At 44.8% G+C, this 19,624-nt stretch overlaps 1 protein-coding gene across 1 annotated transcript; it reads right to left on the bottom strand.

Annotated features, from left to right (window-relative positions):
• Positions 1-1,374: 1,374 nt before the first annotated feature.
• Positions 1,375-19,598, bottom strand: zbtb10 (zinc finger and BTB domain containing 10). The gene is made up of 5 exons (XM_072447407.1): positions 18,674-19,598; positions 8,388-9,408; positions 6,498-6,563; positions 5,639-5,814; positions 1,375-4,140 (listed from the first exon to the last, which is right to left on the bottom strand). The coding sequence occupies exons 1-5, from the start codon at positions 19,289-19,291 to the stop codon at positions 3,862-3,864; spliced, it is 2,160 nt and encodes a 719-aa protein (XP_072303508.1). The 5' UTR covers positions 19,292-19,598; the 3' UTR covers positions 1,375-3,861.
• Between the last annotated feature and the right edge of the window lie 26 nt (positions 19,599-19,624).

The following is a 19,624-nucleotide window of genomic DNA, read 5'->3' as shown; positions in this document are numbered from 1 at the left end:
TTCACATTTCACAACATCAAAATTAAAAAAGTCCTTGGAATATGAGACAAAACATATTCAACATATATGAATACAGCTTATTGTGAATGGAGATAGATGTTGTGTTTTAGGCTTGACTAAAGTCCCACACAGACAGACGTGCATCTCCCTCCTTTCACTGCATTCTCCTTTGGTCTCAGATTGTTCGCTACTTTAGAAGAATCTGATTCTGACTTCAGATAAACACACATCATGAGGACTGGACTCAAGTGACCAGATACTCATCTCTACTGATCTAATATTAAACCCAGTAAAAATGGCACATTGAGCCAATAACTAGGTTTAGGATTCAATCTTATGGAAATTGTATACTAATATTTTAAGGAACTCTATGCCCTTTATATGTATGTTTTTGTTCCCTCAAAGCCAAGACTTTAATTCAAAAGCTTACAGCAGGATGTCACCATGAATATGCAAAAAAATAACTCCTCAAACCATACAGAAAGTACTCTTTACTTTAAAGTCCCGCTAAAAAATGTGGTGGAGTAGAAAGTGCAGATTCCTGCCTTCAAATGTAGTGAAGTAAACGTAAAAAGCAGCCACTGTAAAAACTACTTGAGTAAAGTTGATGTAATCTCTCATTTGTCCAGAAGTGTTCTATTAGAGAACAATATTCAGTTGTAGTCACAATCTAGTCTGAGCGCTCAGTAAAGTACATAATACCATATGCTTACTTTAGTACAGTATAGCACTTTTACTTTAATCCTTCGTTATTTTCTTTCAGTTGAACTAAGAAATATTTGGGTTTGCCCTTACACACCACTGTCACCATCGAGTGAGTAAACACCGCCCTCTAGTGTTGACAATTGATCAATGATTTAAAAGAAGGTTTGCATTTAATCTGACCAGCAGGTGGCAGCACTGCGAGAGTGACAGTGAACACAACAGGCCTTTCACATTAAGAGTACTCCCAACATCTTTCTATTACCTGACAAATTACAGTCTTAAAAATATAGTAGCTGTAGAACTATTGAAGATGTTACAGAATAATAATGATTATGAAACATTTCGTTGAAGCTATTAACATGCCATGTTTTAATTGTAATTAAATCAAGCAGTCTAATTTGTGTCTTGATTTTGGCACCCCTTCCTGAGAAACTTTGGGGACCCTAAGTTTTGGTCTTGATGCTGAATTTTTGGAATCACTGTAGTATCAACAAAATGTCCTGAAAGAGTACATTTTTACCCAACGAAAGATAAACCATTACAGATAAGGAGCAAATGGGACGTAGCATGCTAATCTCCTCACAAATATTCTCTGATTCAGTATCTATGATGCAAGAACAGTAGTAGTAGTAGTAGAAGTAAAAAATAAACAAAAAAGACAGACTTAAGTTTAAAGCAATATCAAAGTTTTATTCTTAAAATGTAGTTTAGAGGAACAGTAGTACAATTCAGACAGAAAAAAGGAGAATGTAGTTCCATCTTTGAAAACCTTTGATAAAAACGTAAAAAGAGTAACCTGAATCTGTGTTCGGAGGGCACTGAGGCAAGGCCCGACGTTTTGCATCACTGTTTATGTTCGAGACAATTGAAAAATACAACCTTTATCTGCGAAAAAACAGCGTAAAAAAATACAGCCGGGGAAAAACCTCTGCTTTTACATCTGTAGTGTTTGAGTTTTCTTTTTGTCCGTATAACAAATACAGCATAATATTGTAAAAATGATACATGGTACTTTGAAGTTTCATTCATTACAGTTAAATCAGTATGGGAAGTAGTATCAAAAGAACAAACAGAACAGGATGGTGGTCAACAAGCACGCAGCGTGGACAGATACAACTTAACCTTGACGTAGAGATTTGTGGAGCCAAAGCGTTCCTTTAAACTCACTATAGTTAAATAATATAATCTTCATATATATATATTTATATATATATATTCTTCTTATATAGTCTGAACATATATAATATAAGCCTATAAGCCCACAGTGATTTGAAGGTAAAAGTGACACGATGAGGATGAAGACGTCAATAGAAATGTCTCCCACTAAGAGTAAAGGGAAGTCACACGTTTGTAGCATTAGCACTTAGTACATCCTCCACTGCATAAGAACAGATACTGCTGTTCCACATTAACCCGCAAACAATCCTTATTTTCTGTACAAAATATGTGCTTAACGAAATCAAAAAGAGGAAAGATCTGTGGAAAATCATTAAAAACATTGTCTAAGTAAAGTGAGTGATTCTGTAGCATAAAAACATTGACAAATCTTAACAATTACAGACACGAGCAAGGAGTTTCTACACTATGCAACCTGGCTTCTTCTTGTACATTAGAACAATAATTAAAAACACAAATTTGGTTGGACAAATAGAAATTATTAACAGTCTTGATTGCATTTTGGAGTCAATATATATATATATATAATGTTAAATAACAAACAAAAAAAATGGATAAAAAATTGCGCATTGGAAGAAAAAGACAACAGTTTCATATAGTTCCTTTCAGACCCGCTTTAGGGGGCGGAAAATAAAATAAAATACAAGATGATTCTCGCAAAAGTAAGTGCATGTCTATGAGGCGCCATACACTTCACATGGAACAAAGTGTAACTGCGCCTGGCAGACCTACAGCAAATCAAACAAATCAACAAATTAAAACAGTTTTGGTTTTTAACATGGAGTTCTTTGAAACTGGAAAGACATTGTGCCCCGCCCCTTTCTGACAAGCAACGTTCAAGTGATTCAAAACATAACTCTGTACCAAACCATAAACGGATGGTGTTAGGTCCTTTTCCAAGTACTGCCGGTAGACTTTTAAAAAAATGGTATGTGTCTGTGTGTGCGTTAAATAAAAGCTTAATAAACAATGGCGAGGCATACCTGATAGTCGCTGTAGCAAACAGTGTAGAAGCTGATTACATTACATATAACTGAGTCTCCTCATATATAGTCTATAGGTCCAGTATTCTGCGACAAGCATTACAGCACCAAACGTTTCATCATTTGGCAAAAATTCAAGCTTTAAGTGAGTCAAATGCTTTTGTTTAATATTAAAGTGTTACTGTGACGCTGTGATTTGTATAAAGCTAGCATTAACATTTCCCCTTGTCCACTTTTTTATACACATTTTCTTTAAGCGTGTTCAGTAGTTGTTTTTTTTTTTTTTTTTAAATCTCCTGCAAAATCTTGGTGTGCGGTCTGTTTGGCACAAGATCACAGCCCTCTTAAATTAATCATAAATATGGCTGGGAATCATTAGTCACAAAACAGATTTTTTTGGTTCCAAGATTTGTGCAGGGAAAGAAAAGTAAAATAGAAACAAAAAAATAGAATATAACAACAACATTTAGCGCATTTAAACAGATGTACAGAGCCCATCTTTCTTCTCTGTGCCGTTCTACAAGCACCAAGCAGAAGACTGAGAGCCGCTGCACACGGCTCCGCTACAGACAAACACAGACAAACAAGAGCATCTGATAAGACCATAAAAACCTCTTCATAAATTAAATAATTAACATGTCTCTCTTTTAGATGATTGGCCTAGCCCAACTCAAAAACTACATCAGCACCCGCCCCAACTCAGAATAGAACAGGAAAAATAAAATACAAAATACATCACCATAACCAACCTGATTCATTTATCATTTGTTTTTTGATTCTTTCTCTTGTGGACGTTGGGCCCAGAGTTGGATGCTCAATAATATTTCCTGTACATCTCTAGCCAAAGCTTCTTAGATTCATATCTTTGTAATTTTTATCTTGCACAATTAAGTGACTAAAGGTTTGATAGCACTTTGTACTTGATTGTTTACAGCTAGTTTATGTTTACATATATTAAACATCAACTTATTTCACTTTGTCATTAAGCTTACTAAAACTAGTCCTCCTCAAGGGTAACGCCAGTGTGGCCCCAGTTTGATTGGTCATTGTCAGTAGGCTCCTCCCCCTCCAGGTCATCTTCTCCGTCAAAGTCTTCGTCGCGGGGGAACTCCATGCCCTCCATGGCCTCCAGACCCTCCTGCGTGGCCTGGTGAGAGTCGGCACAGTCGGCGCACACGCCGTAGCGCCGCGAGCCGTGCCGGATGCCCACGCTGGCTGCCAGCATGAAGATCTTCTTACACACCATGCACTTGTACTTCTTGTCCTTCTTGTGCACCTGCAGGACAGACAGGACGGAGTTAAGGCTCATGTACGCTCTGCATTCCAGAGGCTTCTGTCCGTCCTCTGTGTTGTCCCTATATGTGTATGTGCACCCATTATGGATGCATAGCAACAGATCAGGGCAGTGGTGAACACAGATCTGTATATGTGCTGACCACCGGGGGCAGTAGTGAACACAGATCTGTACGTTTTCTTGGTTCTTTTCCATCAAATGTGGTCTAAAAACTGCTGTAGGCACCACCATTCTTGTTTTCTAGTTTTTCCCTCATGTTGGTCAATTTTCCACCTGACCTTGAGCACCCTCTGATGGTCATGTACCAGAACACAGACTTAACTTTAGAAACTGTTGAAAGTATAAATTGAACTACAGTAACAACGCTTTAAATGCACGGAGCCGTTTACATAAGAAAACACAAGAAAAGCACACACGCCGTGTTTTCCGTGTTTACGTCTTAAAACTGCATCTACAGACGTCACTGTACAAAAGGTACGTCCAAAACGACTCAAAATGAGCTGCTCAACTGTTTGCTGGCTTTATTCGGGTTGAAAGTGGCTGATTTCGTATCAATCCGAGACATGTGACATGTGTCAAACCCCATGCTACGTTACCATGACAAACAAACACGCAGTTTTTTTTAGTTCTAACTTATCATTAACAAAAGTGGAAATAAAGTGTGTTTACTCAATTAATTCAGTTGTAAATGTGTATTTAAAATATGTACCCATACAGTCAATATTAAAAAAATTCTATTTTGGACATTTAAAAAAAACAAAAACACGGTCATGTCAAATAGCCCCCCTTATAATTTGTACCACCAGCCGCCACTGGACATCAGACATTTACATCCTTAGGTTTATTGTGAGCCCAAAGAAGTAGCTTTGTAAAAAAGCAAATTAGGACTGAAAAAAGTTTAACAAGATTAATCGTAATCGTTAGCTGACGAATATTTCACTTAATAATCAAATATTCATTAACCAGTTTACACACAAACTCCAACAGTGGCCATGTGCAGAGAGCTCATCTCTCTACGCCCCAGGGGACGCAGTAATCACAGCAAAATGACACAGGAAATGTGTACAATTGTGTGTCCTGATGAAAAGTGTATTTTATCTGAAAGTACATTTGATCAACACTTTCAGCCTCGTCTTGATACAATTGAGTATAAATCTCTCTCTGTTTTACAGTGCACTCTGAGCTCATTGCACATTTTTCCCAATGTGGTTTTAAACAACTAATGGGAAAATGAACTAAAGTAATCAATTCATTAATAGAATCATCGCAAAATTAATCAATTATCAAAATAATAGTTGAAACCCTAAAGCAAATGTCTAAATTAACTATGTTGATTCTGTATTTAAAGCCAGGCCATGGGGTACTGGCGCAACATGACTTTATGTACATGATTCTGCTCTTGAACCCAGTTCTTTGACTCAAACGTGTCACACGCACTGAGGCGCGGCTGCTGCTGGAGCGTTCAAACCTGAAGCCTCACCAGGGAATGTCTCTTGACGTGCTCGCGGCGGGTGAACAGTTTGCCGCAGATGTCGCAGCTGAAGGAGCGCACACCTGAGTGGATGATCAGGTGCCTCTTGAGCGTGCGTCGGTGCTTAGCAATGTAGTTACAGTGGGGGCACTTGAGCTTGTTGAGGGCTAGATGTGACGACTCGCCTGAGAAACACACAGCAGAGAGTAAGACAAAAAGTCCAAACTGAATGTTGCTACAACCTTGGACAAGTTTTGTAACGGATTCTGGGTAAGTATCGTTATCAGCCACAGTAATAGAGATCGACTTCTTTAAACAGGCAAATGCTGTGAGGAGCAATCATGAACTAGTATCACAGTGAATGTACGGATATTAATAACTAGAGTAAAATGTCTAGCTTCAGTTTTCTTTGCAGCCTGCCCATTTCCAATCAGAATTAGTAATTTATTAACAACCGTTCCATTTGGACATATTTATGCCAACAAGCTGTAGCGGACGGCTGGCAGTTTTCCAACAAGCAACCTATTGATTTTGAGAAGAGCTGAGAGCTCATTTGGCTGTGGAGAGGGGAACAGGGCCTGGCCTTTTGTTTAACAAACAGAACAACACAAGCGTTGTCAGGGTGGTTGCTATGGGAAAGAGGCTGATGAGAAACAGGTCACCTGTGGATTCACTAAAAGAAGTGTGTGTGTGTGTGTGTGTGTGTGTGTGTGTGCGTGCGTTACATGCTGGACACTTGATATCAGATTATAGTCCGATTTTGCAAATAAACTCAAATAACAAACATATCCAGTGTTTTCTAGATCTTTGTGGCAACACCTTTGCATCACTAAATCAATGTTTATAGAATATGTTGTTCAGACATTACCATTCTCCCAGGTCTCCCCTGGTTGTATGTCTTGGATGATGCTGTACTGGATCTGATTGGCCAGTTCTGGAAAAGAGGGAGGGAACAAATTGAGAGAAAGATGAGAGATGGTTGATAGTGGGGGTTGGACACCTCACATTGTTTTGTGTACATAAACTAACCCCTTTGGCGCACACGCACAAGCACACACAATGGAAGCCAACAACATGAGCAAACAGCCGACCCCCGCCCTCGACCTACAGTATGTAAGCACCACTGGAAGGGGTTAATCAGACCAGTCCAGCCTCAGAGCTCGGCTTACACTCACACTAGCTGCACCTGCACCTTCTGCAGCATCACAGCCTCTGGTTGCCCTCTTCACCAGACGCCTCACGGCGAGCACCTCAGTGCGCCTCACCGCGAGCCCTTCAGTGCGGCTCACCGCGAGCCCCTCAGTGCGGCTCACCGCGAGCCCCTCAGTGCGGCTCACCGCGAGCCCCTCAGTGCGGCTCACCGCGAGCCCCTCAGTGCGGCTCACCGCGAGCCCCTCAGTGCGGCTCAGCGCGCCTCACCGCAAGCCCCTCAGTGCAGTGAAATGGTGAGAACAGACCCGGTGTATTGGAGTGGATTAGGAGAGGCTGTGCTCCTATTTGAGCTGGGGGCGTATAGTTCTCTTTGGGCTGGGGGCGTATAGTTCTCTTTGGGCTGGGGGCGTACAGTTCTCTTTGAGCTGGGGGCGTATAGTTCTCTTTGAGCTGGGGGCATATAGTTCTCTTTGGGCTGGGGGCGTACAGTTCTCTTTGGGCTGGGGGCGTATAGTTCTTGTGTGTGGTTTAACTGACAGTCTGTATGCAAATACAATGTACCTGCTCTGCCCCGTCTAAAACGGGCCCAGCATCTGTTTGGAGAGAAACCAACTATTTACTGGCTACAAAAGCAGTGCGGGGCCAACACAGCACAGTCATGCGAGAACATCTACTGTGATATTACTGCTCAGTTTAGTTTGAGGACTAGCGCAGTCTTAAGACCGACAGTGACGCTTAGAATCAACAAATGCAATACTGTGAGGAAGTTTCTCATTTCTGCCACACACTAGTAAAACTGATGTTTCCACTGTTCCATTGCAGAGTAGCAAATGGGATGAAGTACACTTACTAGTGGAGCATAAAATATGGAAAAATCTTTATTTACCACTGAAATGTCAGAGACGCTTTAAGTCAGCAGTTAGAGGATCTACTGAAGTTAAAAATATAATTTAGAGTTAAACACCAGTCTTCAACCCTTTTACTATGACTTAGTGTCCACTGTCCAGTCTAAACTATGTCTTTATTTGGAAATGTTACATTCATGAACATCTGAAGACACAAATAAGTTCCATGAAGAGGAGAGTAGGAGTGTTAAACACACTGAGCTATGGCGGTGCGTGGATGTGCACACGTTACACTGGTGCAGAGGAGCAAAGGCACTAAGAGCATTGGGCTGCTTTTAGGGAGAGGCCTGAGGGAGAGCCGTCTCCCCTTTCTTCATTATCCTGCATTAGAGCGCCCTCTCACTCCCCCACCTCCCCCACACTCCACTTAATACAGCAGAGATATCATTATGAGGAGCTGAGCCTAATGGGTCCAGAGCAGGGAGCAGTGTGGACCGAGAGGTACGAGCATGACTCATGGCAAAGAACACAGGGATCTGCTAGAGCAGAAAGAAGGAAATAGTCATTGAAATGGGCAAGAAAAGTGCTGAAAAATCTCATTTTAGACCAATTAATGAATGAACAGTATTTGTTGTCAGGTTTCTTTGCAGCACTGCGTCCTAAGGGTGACAGGTGTCAGTTGAGTTTGTTTGACAGACCGCCATCTTGAACACTCCTCCTGAACAGTCTATAGTAGAAGACCAATCTTATGCATTTCTTACCTGCATTTTCCGAGAGGGAGGAGAGGTCCTCTCGGGGGTAGGAGGCGGATGGCTGGACGAACATGCCTTCATCAAAGCCCTCTTCAGGCTCTGGGGGAAAGTTGTACACAAATCGCCGCGTGGTGGTCTGCTTTTTCCTGCGGCCACTGCCTGCGGCCCCGTCAGCTGCTTCCCTCTTAAGTGCAGCGGGAGCTGCTGCAGCGCCCCCTGTGAGCGGCTCGTTCCAGACGAAAACCTGCGTCTGATTGCCTACCGCTCGGCTGTCATTGGTTTCTGCAGAGTTGGGTGAGCCGTCGCTCCGGTTGGCCCAGCTCCCAGAGGCTCCGGGGGTCACCAGGGCACAGCCCTCCCCCAGACTCACCTCCACATCACTGGGTTCCTCCTTCACTCGACTGCACACATCCTCAGATACCTCTTTGCTCTGGCTGTTGCTGGCCTTGATTGACAGCTTGGACAGGATGCTTGTGGCCCAGAAGTTGCTTGGCTTGCGGTCCAGTCCCCTTTGTCCCTCTTTGGCCACCGTCTGCCTCTTGTTATAGTCCACCACAACAGAGTCTGGGGCCTCCTGCTTTATGCTGATGTTCAGGGCGTCTTTGATGAACGCTCTGCACGACTGGACAACCTCTGTCATCTGGAGGTAACTGGCCACTGACATGACCTCGATGGCATTTTGGCTTGTGAGCAGCAGGTTGCCAGAGTAGAGGAAGTCGAGGATGACAGAGAAGCCCTGCACTGCAGCCACGTCCAGGTGAGTGACCGTGGTGTGGTCCTGGCCCTCGCTCTTGGTCAGACAGTACAGGGTCTTGAAGTAGCGGCTCCCGGCCACCAGGATGTTCTTGTGTGCTCTGAACACCTGCCCCGACACCACGATGCTGACGTCACACAGGATTCCACTCTTTCGCTGCTTGTCCAGTTCCTGCAGCAGCTGGTAACAGTAGGAGTTCTCATTGGGTTTGGCGCGATAGTCTTCTTCTGAGCAGTTAGTTGAAGGGCTGGTGTTTTCAGAGGTGCGCACAAGCTCCTGTCAGAGAGAGAAGAAAAACACTTAGAACAAACTCACACGCATAGGGCCCACTGAGGCCACAGTGCACCTGTCACAGGCCCAAACTGGTCTGACAGCTTCTGTAGCAATGGGGGATGTGGGAGCGCACAAAGGACTCATTACCTTTCTGTGTAGGATTACACTGCTCTATGTGAGGGTTTTAACAGTGTCAAGCACACATCCCAACTAACCCTAACTCAATCTGATGATCAATCACTTAAGGCCTTGTGTCAATAGTTTGTTATGACCTCCAGCACTTATGATACATGTAAAACTAGCACGTCCTTTAGCTGACCACAGACTGGAGGACAGCTGGTGTGGAAGGAGCCTCGCTCTCCGCACAAGGCAGGGGTGGGCCTGGTAACGAGCAGAAGAAAGCCACGGGAACATTTGTTTACTAAATCAGATATCAGATTTAATCAGAGCAGATTGTGCGTAGCATGTATATTGTACATGCCAAAAGCATGTGCCTCAGTGTGTGGAAGTCTGCCTCATGGGAGCTTATGCTCCCGCGCAGCAGAAGCATATATCTCTGGCTCATTTTAGAATTGCAGAGCAGATGTCCTAATCCAGAATAATTCACATTGCTCGAGCCCTGCATTTTTGCCCCCACTCTCCATCTCGACTACACACAAACCGGCCCACACGTACACAGCTGGGGTTTCAGGCCGACTAATTCAGATTAAATCCATTTCTCTGAGGTCCCCTCCAGCCCCCGCCCCCACTGCACACTGCAGCTCTGTGCAGCCCGCACAGAGGATAGTAGGGGGGCTTATCGGCCTCTGCCACAGCTGGACCAGAGCAAGGGCCAGGGATGAGATGGAATATAGAGACACAGAATAAAGATGAGATAAGAGGGGGATAGGAGCACGGCCGCCCTCGGCCTCAGAGACCTACATTCAATCTTGCAATACTTTCTATGCTCCACACGGGGCATAGCTGAGAAGAACCTCTCTGTAACATACATGTCCAAATGTGTTTGACTAATGAAGTCTCTGACAGAACATGTTGCTGTGACACTTAAAAAGGTCTATCTTACAATGGCGCCGGTCTCTGTGTTCCTTAACTTATCTCTGGTTATTATGACTCCCTAACTATACTTTATCGGACCAGTAGACTGGCCTTGCCCTGGACATTTTTCCCAAAATGAGCACAGATGAACTTAATGTTATAAACTCATTCTGAGGGACCTTTATTGCCACATGAAGGCAAGATGTAAAATACAAATAATGGCACGTGTAAAAGCGAATTCTCAAAGCTTAGACTCGTCTCTTAAAAGTGTGCGACAGAATAGCTGCAATGAGAAATGCGAAAAAGAACACTGATAAGACGAGTACAAAGAATCCAGTGAGAGGCGAGTGAGACCTTGAGCGAGAAGAAGACGGGTGGAGGAGAATGTGGAGCAGGGGAGCGAGAGAGGCAGCGGGTCACCCCATTTTAGCCTGACAATGCTGCGTGTTCTCCCCCAGGCTCATTGTCCACTCACTGTAGGTCTTTGTGAAAGGCCTGTGCACTCACGACTCGCTCCTATTACACAGTCAGAGAAAGGCCCACTGCTGTGGGTGAGCCGAGCACAGAGAGATACAAATTAGACCATGATATACACTTCAAAGCCTCTGGAGGAGGTCGTCAGGTGGACAGGACACCAGAATAAATCAGCAGAAACAACACTTTTAATGCAGACTCTCAGGGTTTGAGTGCTGCTTTCATTGCTTGGATTATATAATTTCAACTCATGCTTTGAACTGAAACAACCAAGTAGATTTTGGGTGTCAATTTGCCAATGTTAAGCCAAAAAAGAATAAGAGAAAAAGAAAATAGTTCACACTTGAAACTACAATTTTGCTAACAAATAGTTTTTAGTGTCAGCACAGAGCCTTTTATTTTATTTTGTGTAAATATATGTATGAATATGTTCCAACAAAGCATTTTGACTCCTACAGTGTTGCTTTAGAAAGTGGTGGAGGGCTGGTGAGGTGCGTCTCTGAGGGAGTGTGCACTTGGACGACCTGGTACTGAAGCAGCCTCATCCTTTCTCCAGATGTGCCACGTGTTAGTGCAGCTGGAACCTGCACAGCAGATGCTCCCGGCACCAAACCTGCCCAAACAGAGGCTCCGAGGCAGCGTCCAGATAATATGGGGACCACAGCAGAAAATATTAACCTCAAGTATATATATATATATATATATATATATATACATACATATACATATATACATATATACATATATACATATATACACATACATACATACACACATTCGCTGGTGGGTTGCTAGTGACTGGAGCCTATCCCAGTGACTTTGGGCCTTAGGCGGGGCACGGGGGCTGTCACAGGGTTAACCAGTGCTATGTATTGCACCAGAAAATATCACAATTAAGGATAATATTGAACCTACTTTATGCCACTGACGCAACATCCATAAAGCATTTAAATGTACAGTATCTTCAGAAAACATGATCTGCAACAAATAGACTTGTGAGACTTGGATATCAGAATCAGGAAAAACGTTGTCATCGTCAGTGAACAAAATGTACAAACTCTATATGTGCTACTGTAATATATGTAATACAATACAATAAGTTATTGTGATATGATCCGCCACATAAGAAGCATGATACATTAAGCCTACCTATTTCACTAAATATTGAATTGAAATGACTTAATTTCACTTCTAAAATAGTAACAGTTATTACTTTTTAGTTCTTACCATTATATTGTGACCTGAAAAATCATAACTATTGATTAACCCAAAGCTTCTCAAACTTTTTCTGGCGTGCCCGCCTTGGGAGAGGCCTCCCAGTATCGACGCCTCCTCACAGCCTCTGGGACAGCGCAGGTGTCTCAAGGAGACGTCGTCGTCTTCTTCTGTGTTTTATGGCAGTTGCCATCCAAATGTTACATTACCGCCACCTACTGTGGTTGTGCGTCAGACTTCTTCTTCTTTGGTGTTCTTCTTCTTCTTCGGTGGTGTTCTTCTTCTTCTTCGGTGGTCTTCTTCTTCGGTGGTCTTCTTCTTTGGTCGTCTTCTTCTTTGGTCGTCTTCTTCTTTGGTCGTCTTCTTCTTTGGTCGTCTTCTTCTTTGGTCGTCTTCTTCTTTGGTCGTCTTCTTCTTTGGTCGTCTTCTTCTTTGGTCGTCTTCTTCTTTGGTCGTCTTCTTCTTTGGTCGTCTTCTTCTTTGGTCGTCTTCTTCTTTGGTCGTCTTCTTCTTTGGTCGTCTTCTTCTTTGGTCGTCTTCTTCTTTGGTCGTCTTCTTCTTTGGTCGTCTTCTTCTTTGGTCGACTTCTTCTTTGGTCGACTTCTTCTTTGGTCGACTTCTTCTTTGGTCGACTTCTTCTTTGGTCGACTTCTTCTTCTTTGGTCGACTTCTTCTTTGGTCGACTTCTTCTTTGGTCGACTTCTTCTTTGGTCGACTTCTTCTTTGGTCGACTTCTTCTTTGGTCGACTTCTTCTTTGGTCGACTTCTTCTTTGGTCGACTTCTTCTTTGGTCGACTTCTTCTTCTTCTTTGGTGTTTTATGGCGGTTGGTATCCAAGTATTACATTACTGCCACCCTACTGTAGTTTTACGCCTTAGACTTTATTATTTTTCCTTCTTTGGTGTTTTATGGCGGATGGTGTTGTTGTTGTTGTATGGCGGTTGGCATCCGAGTGTTGCATTACCGCCAGACTTTATTCCTTAGTCCGTAAAAGTACTCCTCCTCGGTTGGTTGTTGTTGTTGTTGTTGTTTTATGGCGGTTGGCATCCGAGTGTTGCATTACCGCCAGACTTTATTCCTTAGACTGTTGTTGCTGTTGTTATTGTTTTATGGCAGTCGACAGCCGAGTGTCGCATCACCGCCAGACTTTATTCCCCAGACTTTGTCGTAGTCCTAAAAGTTGTTCTTCCTCGGTTGGTTGTTGTTGTTGTTGTTTTATGGCGGTTGGCATCCAAGTGTTGCATTACCGCCAGACTTTATTCCTCAGACTTTGTCGTAGTCCTCAGACTCTGTCGTAGTCCGTAAAAGTACTCCTTCCATTGCTTTGGTGTTACAAAGCCCATGAGGTCATGATATGTCTTTGTGACTAGAATAGTTGTTGTTGTTTCAGAGACCAACCGGCTTTATTCCAGGGAGACTCTTCTTCATCTTCCTCTCCTTCTTTGACGTTCGGTGCTTCCACCGTACAGCTTTATTCTTCAGGCTTCATTCTATAGGCTTTAATATGTCTACTGATGTCGCTGCTTGGTAGCCGTGCGTCTACGAGACTGGGCGAGGACAGGAGACCACCCCCACCCCCATCTCGTCACTCTGATCACTCTGATCACTCTGACTCCCCACAAGCAGACCCCCATCACTCCGACTCCCATTTAGCGCCTTTAGCCTGTTTTCTATATCTGCCCAATCAAGCTCCTTTGTTCCAAGGAATCTCCCTGCAGCTTTAGCAATGATCCTGATCCTTTCAGTTCTGCTTTGAGTCTGAGCAGCACAGTTTACAACATCCACCATAAAGAGTACAAAATCCTCTCTATCCACAACCAGGGTATTCTCATTAATTCTGGAACCTGCACACTTGGGACCTCCACTCTTGAAACCTTGACACCTCTTGGGAGCCACGCTGGCCTTTCTCATTTCGCCCTGGCTGGGAGCAGCGCTGGCTCCTCTCTCTGTATTTACTCTAAACTCGTTACTTGAAACTTTCTTGACTGCATCTGCATAGGATATACCTTGAGAGACCTTTATTTTCTGCACCTCAGCAGCTCTTTTGCTAAACCTGCATCCCCCGTAGGCAGAGCTATGTTCTTCCCCACAGTTACAGCACTTCAGTTTTGCACCCACGTCACACTTCCCATACTCATGATCTCCTGCACATTTACCACATCTTTGCCTACCGCTGCAATATGCCCAAAGCGCTGGCACTTAAAGCAACGCAGGGGCGGCGGAACATATGGCCTGACGCTATAGCACATGTACCCAATGAACACCTTACTAGGCAGGCACCTCCCTTCAAGTGTTACCATTAGCGACAAGCTGTCACATCTTACCCCAAACCGGGTCACCTTCAAACGCCTAGCGTCCGCCACCGTAGCTCCAGTCAAATTCTCCTTAACTTCATCCACAGACGTCGCCGTAGGGACACCTAGGATAACTCCTCTGACCGTGTTTCTTTCAGCATTAGACACAAGAATGTCCTTTCCACCCAGACGTTTAGTTCCAATCGCCTTCCGTTGCTGAGCCGCGTCCTTGCACACGACCAGCAGCGAGCCATCTCTAAGGACACTCGCACTCTTGATCACTCCCACAGCTACAGTTAGGCTCTTTGACAATGCCACTGAATTCCACTCCTTAAAGGATGCACTATCCTGTGCAAGCTTTATGATCACCTTACAGTCTCTGCTCTCACCCCGGATATCAATAGCTTCAGCCTCATCCTGCTGCTCATTCCCAGAACCCTCGGACGAGCTAAGGGACTTTTTACGTTTCCGGGCACGTGCAGGCAGAAAAGGCTGCTCCTCCACGCCGTCCAGAACGTCTTCCATCCCCGATCCACTCTCCTCCGCCATCTCCGTTGGTGTTCTGCCGGAGCCGACTCGTACCTCTGCGTTTACGTTTAATTCGCTTCAAAGGCCATGAGATCAAAGCAGAAAGGAATCAAATGCACACATTCTTTTCGCATATGCTTTGTACCGTCAAATGAGCGGTCAGTAGCAGAGCAAGTTCAAAAGTTACATTCAAGGAACAGAGGAGGGCCCCATGGGCTTTGTAACACCAAAGCAATGGGAGGAGTACTTTTACGGACTACGACAGAGTCTGAGGACTACGAAATGTCTGAGGAATAAAGTCTGGCGGTAATGCAACACTCGGATGCCAACCGCCATAAAACAACAACAACAACAACAACAACAACAACAACAACAACAGAGGAGGGCCAAACATGTACGAGGGGCACAGAGGCAGGCTGACCCACTCCTCCTAACTCAGTGTTGGCACTGGGCATTTTTCTGTTGCTCAAAACACGTCCGTCACCCGTAATGTGCGCACATTTCTCCAACACCCCGCACTTTGAGAAACTCTTCATCTCCAATTGTATATTATTCAACCTTCTCCAGATCAAATCTTATACCCTTTCTCCACTGACACAAAGATAACCTCCACACGATGAATACTGAGGCCCAAAACATGTTGTTCCATCCATCATTTATTGAACGATGAGTGGATATAGTCATTATGGCGACAGGCCTAACGCTCGTCTCAGATCACGTGACACGGCCCCGTCCTCGTCCACATAATGACACAGTAGAGACACTTTTTGTTTACCTTGTATGCACACATGTTGCCTGGCGCCCTGCTGCACCCCCCTCTCCGGTCTCCACACATACACACACTCACATGACCAGCCCTGCCTCGAGGCTGTCTCCACTCCGAGCCCCATCTACTGTATCCCACCCTCACCCAACCAGTCCGTCCCCACCGCCTGGAACAATACCACAGTGTGCATTTGGCCCAAGGTGTGGGAGGACCGAGTCGAGACCGTCCTGGCCTCTCAACAATGCTGTGACAGAGGAGGAGACATACGGGGGGGGGGGCAAAAGAAACCAGGGGATAATTCTCCCACTGGAGCACCCCGCCCTGTTCCACTGACCTGTGCCCCCCCAATAAACGCACCATATATCTCACAGGCAGCAAACACTACAGGGCGGCTCCTCTTTCCTTTCTGGGGGGACGGGCCCTTAATGTGTTTGGACTACGCGACTGAAAAGATGGGAAGATTGTGGGTATCTGCAACCTTTGTGTTATCTGCAACCCAAGTCAAACAAGCTTATTTCTACAAAAGTACAAGACAAAGAGTAGAGAAACTGAAGGCAAAGTAAAGTGGCGATAGAAATGACGGCATGAGTTAGCATAAATATGTAATTACAATGCAGTGTGAATGCATTAAAGATGAGCAAAGATGTCATCTGTATAATGTTACACAGTACAATGATTTCGCTTGTAATATTACCATGGGGTCACGTTGGATCTGATATATATTGTGTTAACCTCTGCTCATCTTCTTCATTTCAGAGTTTGGGTAGCGAGTCAGAATAGGACAACGTCTCAAGAATTTAGGACAACGGCCCCCTTCTCCGAGCAGATACCCACATTCACTACAGCTGCCCTGGTGTGCTAAAGCTAATCGAGTTAGCTTTAACGAATGCAGCACAGGCCTGACTAATGTTAGGAATGGGTGAACAGAACAAGACATTGCATCGTAACACTCTAATTGCCCCTCTGAATGCACTTCTACATTAGTGAAGTTGTAACCTTTTTGTTCATTACATGTTATCAACAAGTCAACAAGGGCCAATATTACCATGCTGCAATATATCTAATGAAATCTGCAGTAATAGTTTGGGGGCTTCGTGTATCGTTAGGTGTACGACACCCTGGCCCTGGTAACCTCTCAGCTCAGTGTCTGGGGTCCGTGTTGCTAGGAAAAAGTCACACCAAGCCCCTAATCCACTCCCACAGCTCTCCTTACCAATTAGAGAAGTGTGCAAGTTGGTAGATCACTAAGTCATGCTGATTAGTGATTGCGTGTACCAAGAATGGAACTAAATGTAGTATGCCAATCCTCTTCGCTCACAAATCACCGTCGAATAGCAGCCTCTCTTCTGACAGCCTCAGCTAGAGCGGCGAGATACTGCACATCGCAATCGAATTGAAAATGCTATTTGAATGGTCTCAATTAGCAAATCGCAAGGATGCAAGTACTTAAGTACAGTGCAAACAACAAAATATCCTGTCGTACAAGACTTTTACAAACAATGAGATGCATAGGACACTTGTATTAGTTTAGTCTAATGTTGATGCTCCTGGATGAGTTTATAACTTTCAACTAAAATCTGTTAAAAACAAAAACTCATATCCAATTGCAATGTTTGTCCGAAAAATTTGACACTTTGCCAAAACTGTTCAGCCCTTGCCTCCGCTGACAAAATTGAATTGAGTGTAGACTGAACTTAAGTAAGCATTGTCCTTTGATACTAATAATCATAATGAATACAAACTACACTGATAAGCACATGACAAGACACCAATGCTGCAATACAAATGAACTAATAAAAGCCAGGGACTGTTTTATAGGCAACACTGACCCCATTATAGAGTAGAACCTCAAGAATGAACAATCGCACGATAATGAATTAAGTTAAACAGTTGCAAGCATAGATTGTATCTGGCAAACTAAGGGGTTCTAATCATGAGATATGACTCAAAGGAAAAACAATAGGGCCCATTATTACAGATATACCCAGGGTCCCGGGTCAGGTGATGCCGCGACATCCCATTACTGACATCCAATTCCCTGATTCAAGCCTATTGAAGAGCGCTGCATCTGGGTTTGGCAAGCTGTGGGGCTCCAGGCAACATCATTTGCTCTCCTCCTCTTGTCCAGCCTTGCGAGTGACACCATGTATGGATTTTGGGGGGTCATCTAGCACAATGCCTCTAATTTAGCTGCCCCAAAGGTAGGGAGGGGGGGAGCAGAGGTCAGGCCAGACTGCGAGCCTACAGAGCAGAATCACAGGCAAACAGACGGGGGGTTGGGACAGGGGTGCGGTTCCCCAAAGGCTGTTAGGGTCGAGACCTTGCCATTGTGTGACCTCTTGCGAGCTTTAAACCTCTGGACAACTGCTGATCAGATAAAACAAAAACTGTACAGTCAGGAAGAGAAAAATTAAAACATATCCTTCATCATTATAGACTGTAAAACACCAGAGAGCCATGCTAAATCGAATAGTAACTGTGATACAGTGAAAGGCAGGTGTCAAACATACAGTGACTGCATTATATGGTTTATTCTGATATGTTTAGCCTCTTGGAGCAGCAGTCAAAACGCAAATAGAGAAAATAAAGTGCCACTCGAACAGAAAAGCTCCAGGGTGTGTGTCTTGTTGACTAACTCCGTTACACATTAGCTCTCCCCGAGCTTTATGGACTGCTAGCCTCACACTCAGCAGTGCTACAGCAGAGCTAGCCGGCTAAGCTAGTGGTTAGCTTAAGTTAGCTTAAGCTAGCAGGGTTGAGAAGGCTAATTAGCCAAGAGAAGGGATTGTGGGGCTTATGTAGTCTATTTTCGCATATGTTGGGGTTTCGGTGGAACACACGAACATAAAAATACATTAGACACGGCTAAATTATTTACAAAAGCACAATAAATAATGGTACTGACGATGTAATATGCGTTTACCTAAACTATTCACAGTTCTATGGGTAAAAGTACCTGTTTGGTGGGGTCGTTCCTGCCGTGCTCCGAGGACAGGTGATGTCGGAGCAGCAGGGCCCTCTTGTAGCTGCGACTGCCTTTGACGAGCTCGTCGCTGTTCTTGGAGCCGATGTTGTGGCACCAGGAACACGACATTAGTCCGGTTTCTTGGCAGAACTTGAGCCAGGGGAATTCTTGCAGCCATGAAGCGTGAAACAGTGCGTGTCTCTGGAGCAGCGTCTGCGGTCTCATCTCGACCCCAGATTTCCTGGACTCTGTGCCGCTTCTCGTCTCCAGGCTGCGGGTGTTACAGGGACCCTTCCCCGGCTCCCCGGAGCCGTCCTCCGCCTCACGGTGGTGGTTGTCTGCTTGGATCCCCGCTGCCCAGTTGCTCCCTTCCGGGTCCTCTTCTTCCTCCTCGGCTTCGGGCTCCGTACTGTCTCCCTCCACTCTCTTCTGTGACGGTCCTTTGGCCCCCAGGTCCCCGTCCTCCTCTTGGTCCGGCCTGGTCCCGTTCAGACGTCGTTCTTGACAGCCCGGGGCCTCCCAGCTGTTACCGATGCCACCGGACCCCGCAAACGCGGCCATTCCACCTCCTCGGAAAGCAAGCGACCTGCGGTTTCTTTCCCCGGACATTTCCACCTCAAATAAATGTCAAACTGCACTTTCTTCACACTACGCGCCTCCAAAACTAATAATTTAAGTGTAAAGTCTGTATTTCCCGATGGGGACGGCCGGGCGTCGCGTCGTTTCTCCGCTGTGGCCCTCCTGGCGAGAGTATGGAGCTTATGCGGAAATAAATAAAGCTTTTAAAGGCATAATGAGTTTGAGGGTTCTCGCTGCGTCCGCGCAGGCCCCGCAGAGGTCGAATGGCAGCGACTTTCCTCCCCACAATGCACCTCGAGCAGGGGCAGGGGGGCCGGGGCGGAGGGAGGGGGCTGTTAGAGGAAGATGGGGGTGCTGCATGGG

The sequence above is a fragment of the Eucyclogobius newberryi genome, unplaced genomic scaffold (genome assembly GCF_026437365.1).
Source record: "Eucyclogobius newberryi isolate DKJ021-1_F unplaced genomic scaffold, fEucNew1.0.hap1 SCAF_16, whole genome shotgun sequence".
In the NCBI taxonomy this organism is placed as follows: Eukaryota; Metazoa; Chordata; class Actinopteri; order Gobiiformes; family Gobiidae; genus Eucyclogobius; species Eucyclogobius newberryi.
The sequence above is the reverse complement of the archived record's forward strand: the minus strand, read 5'-3'. Positions and strand labels throughout refer to the sequence as shown.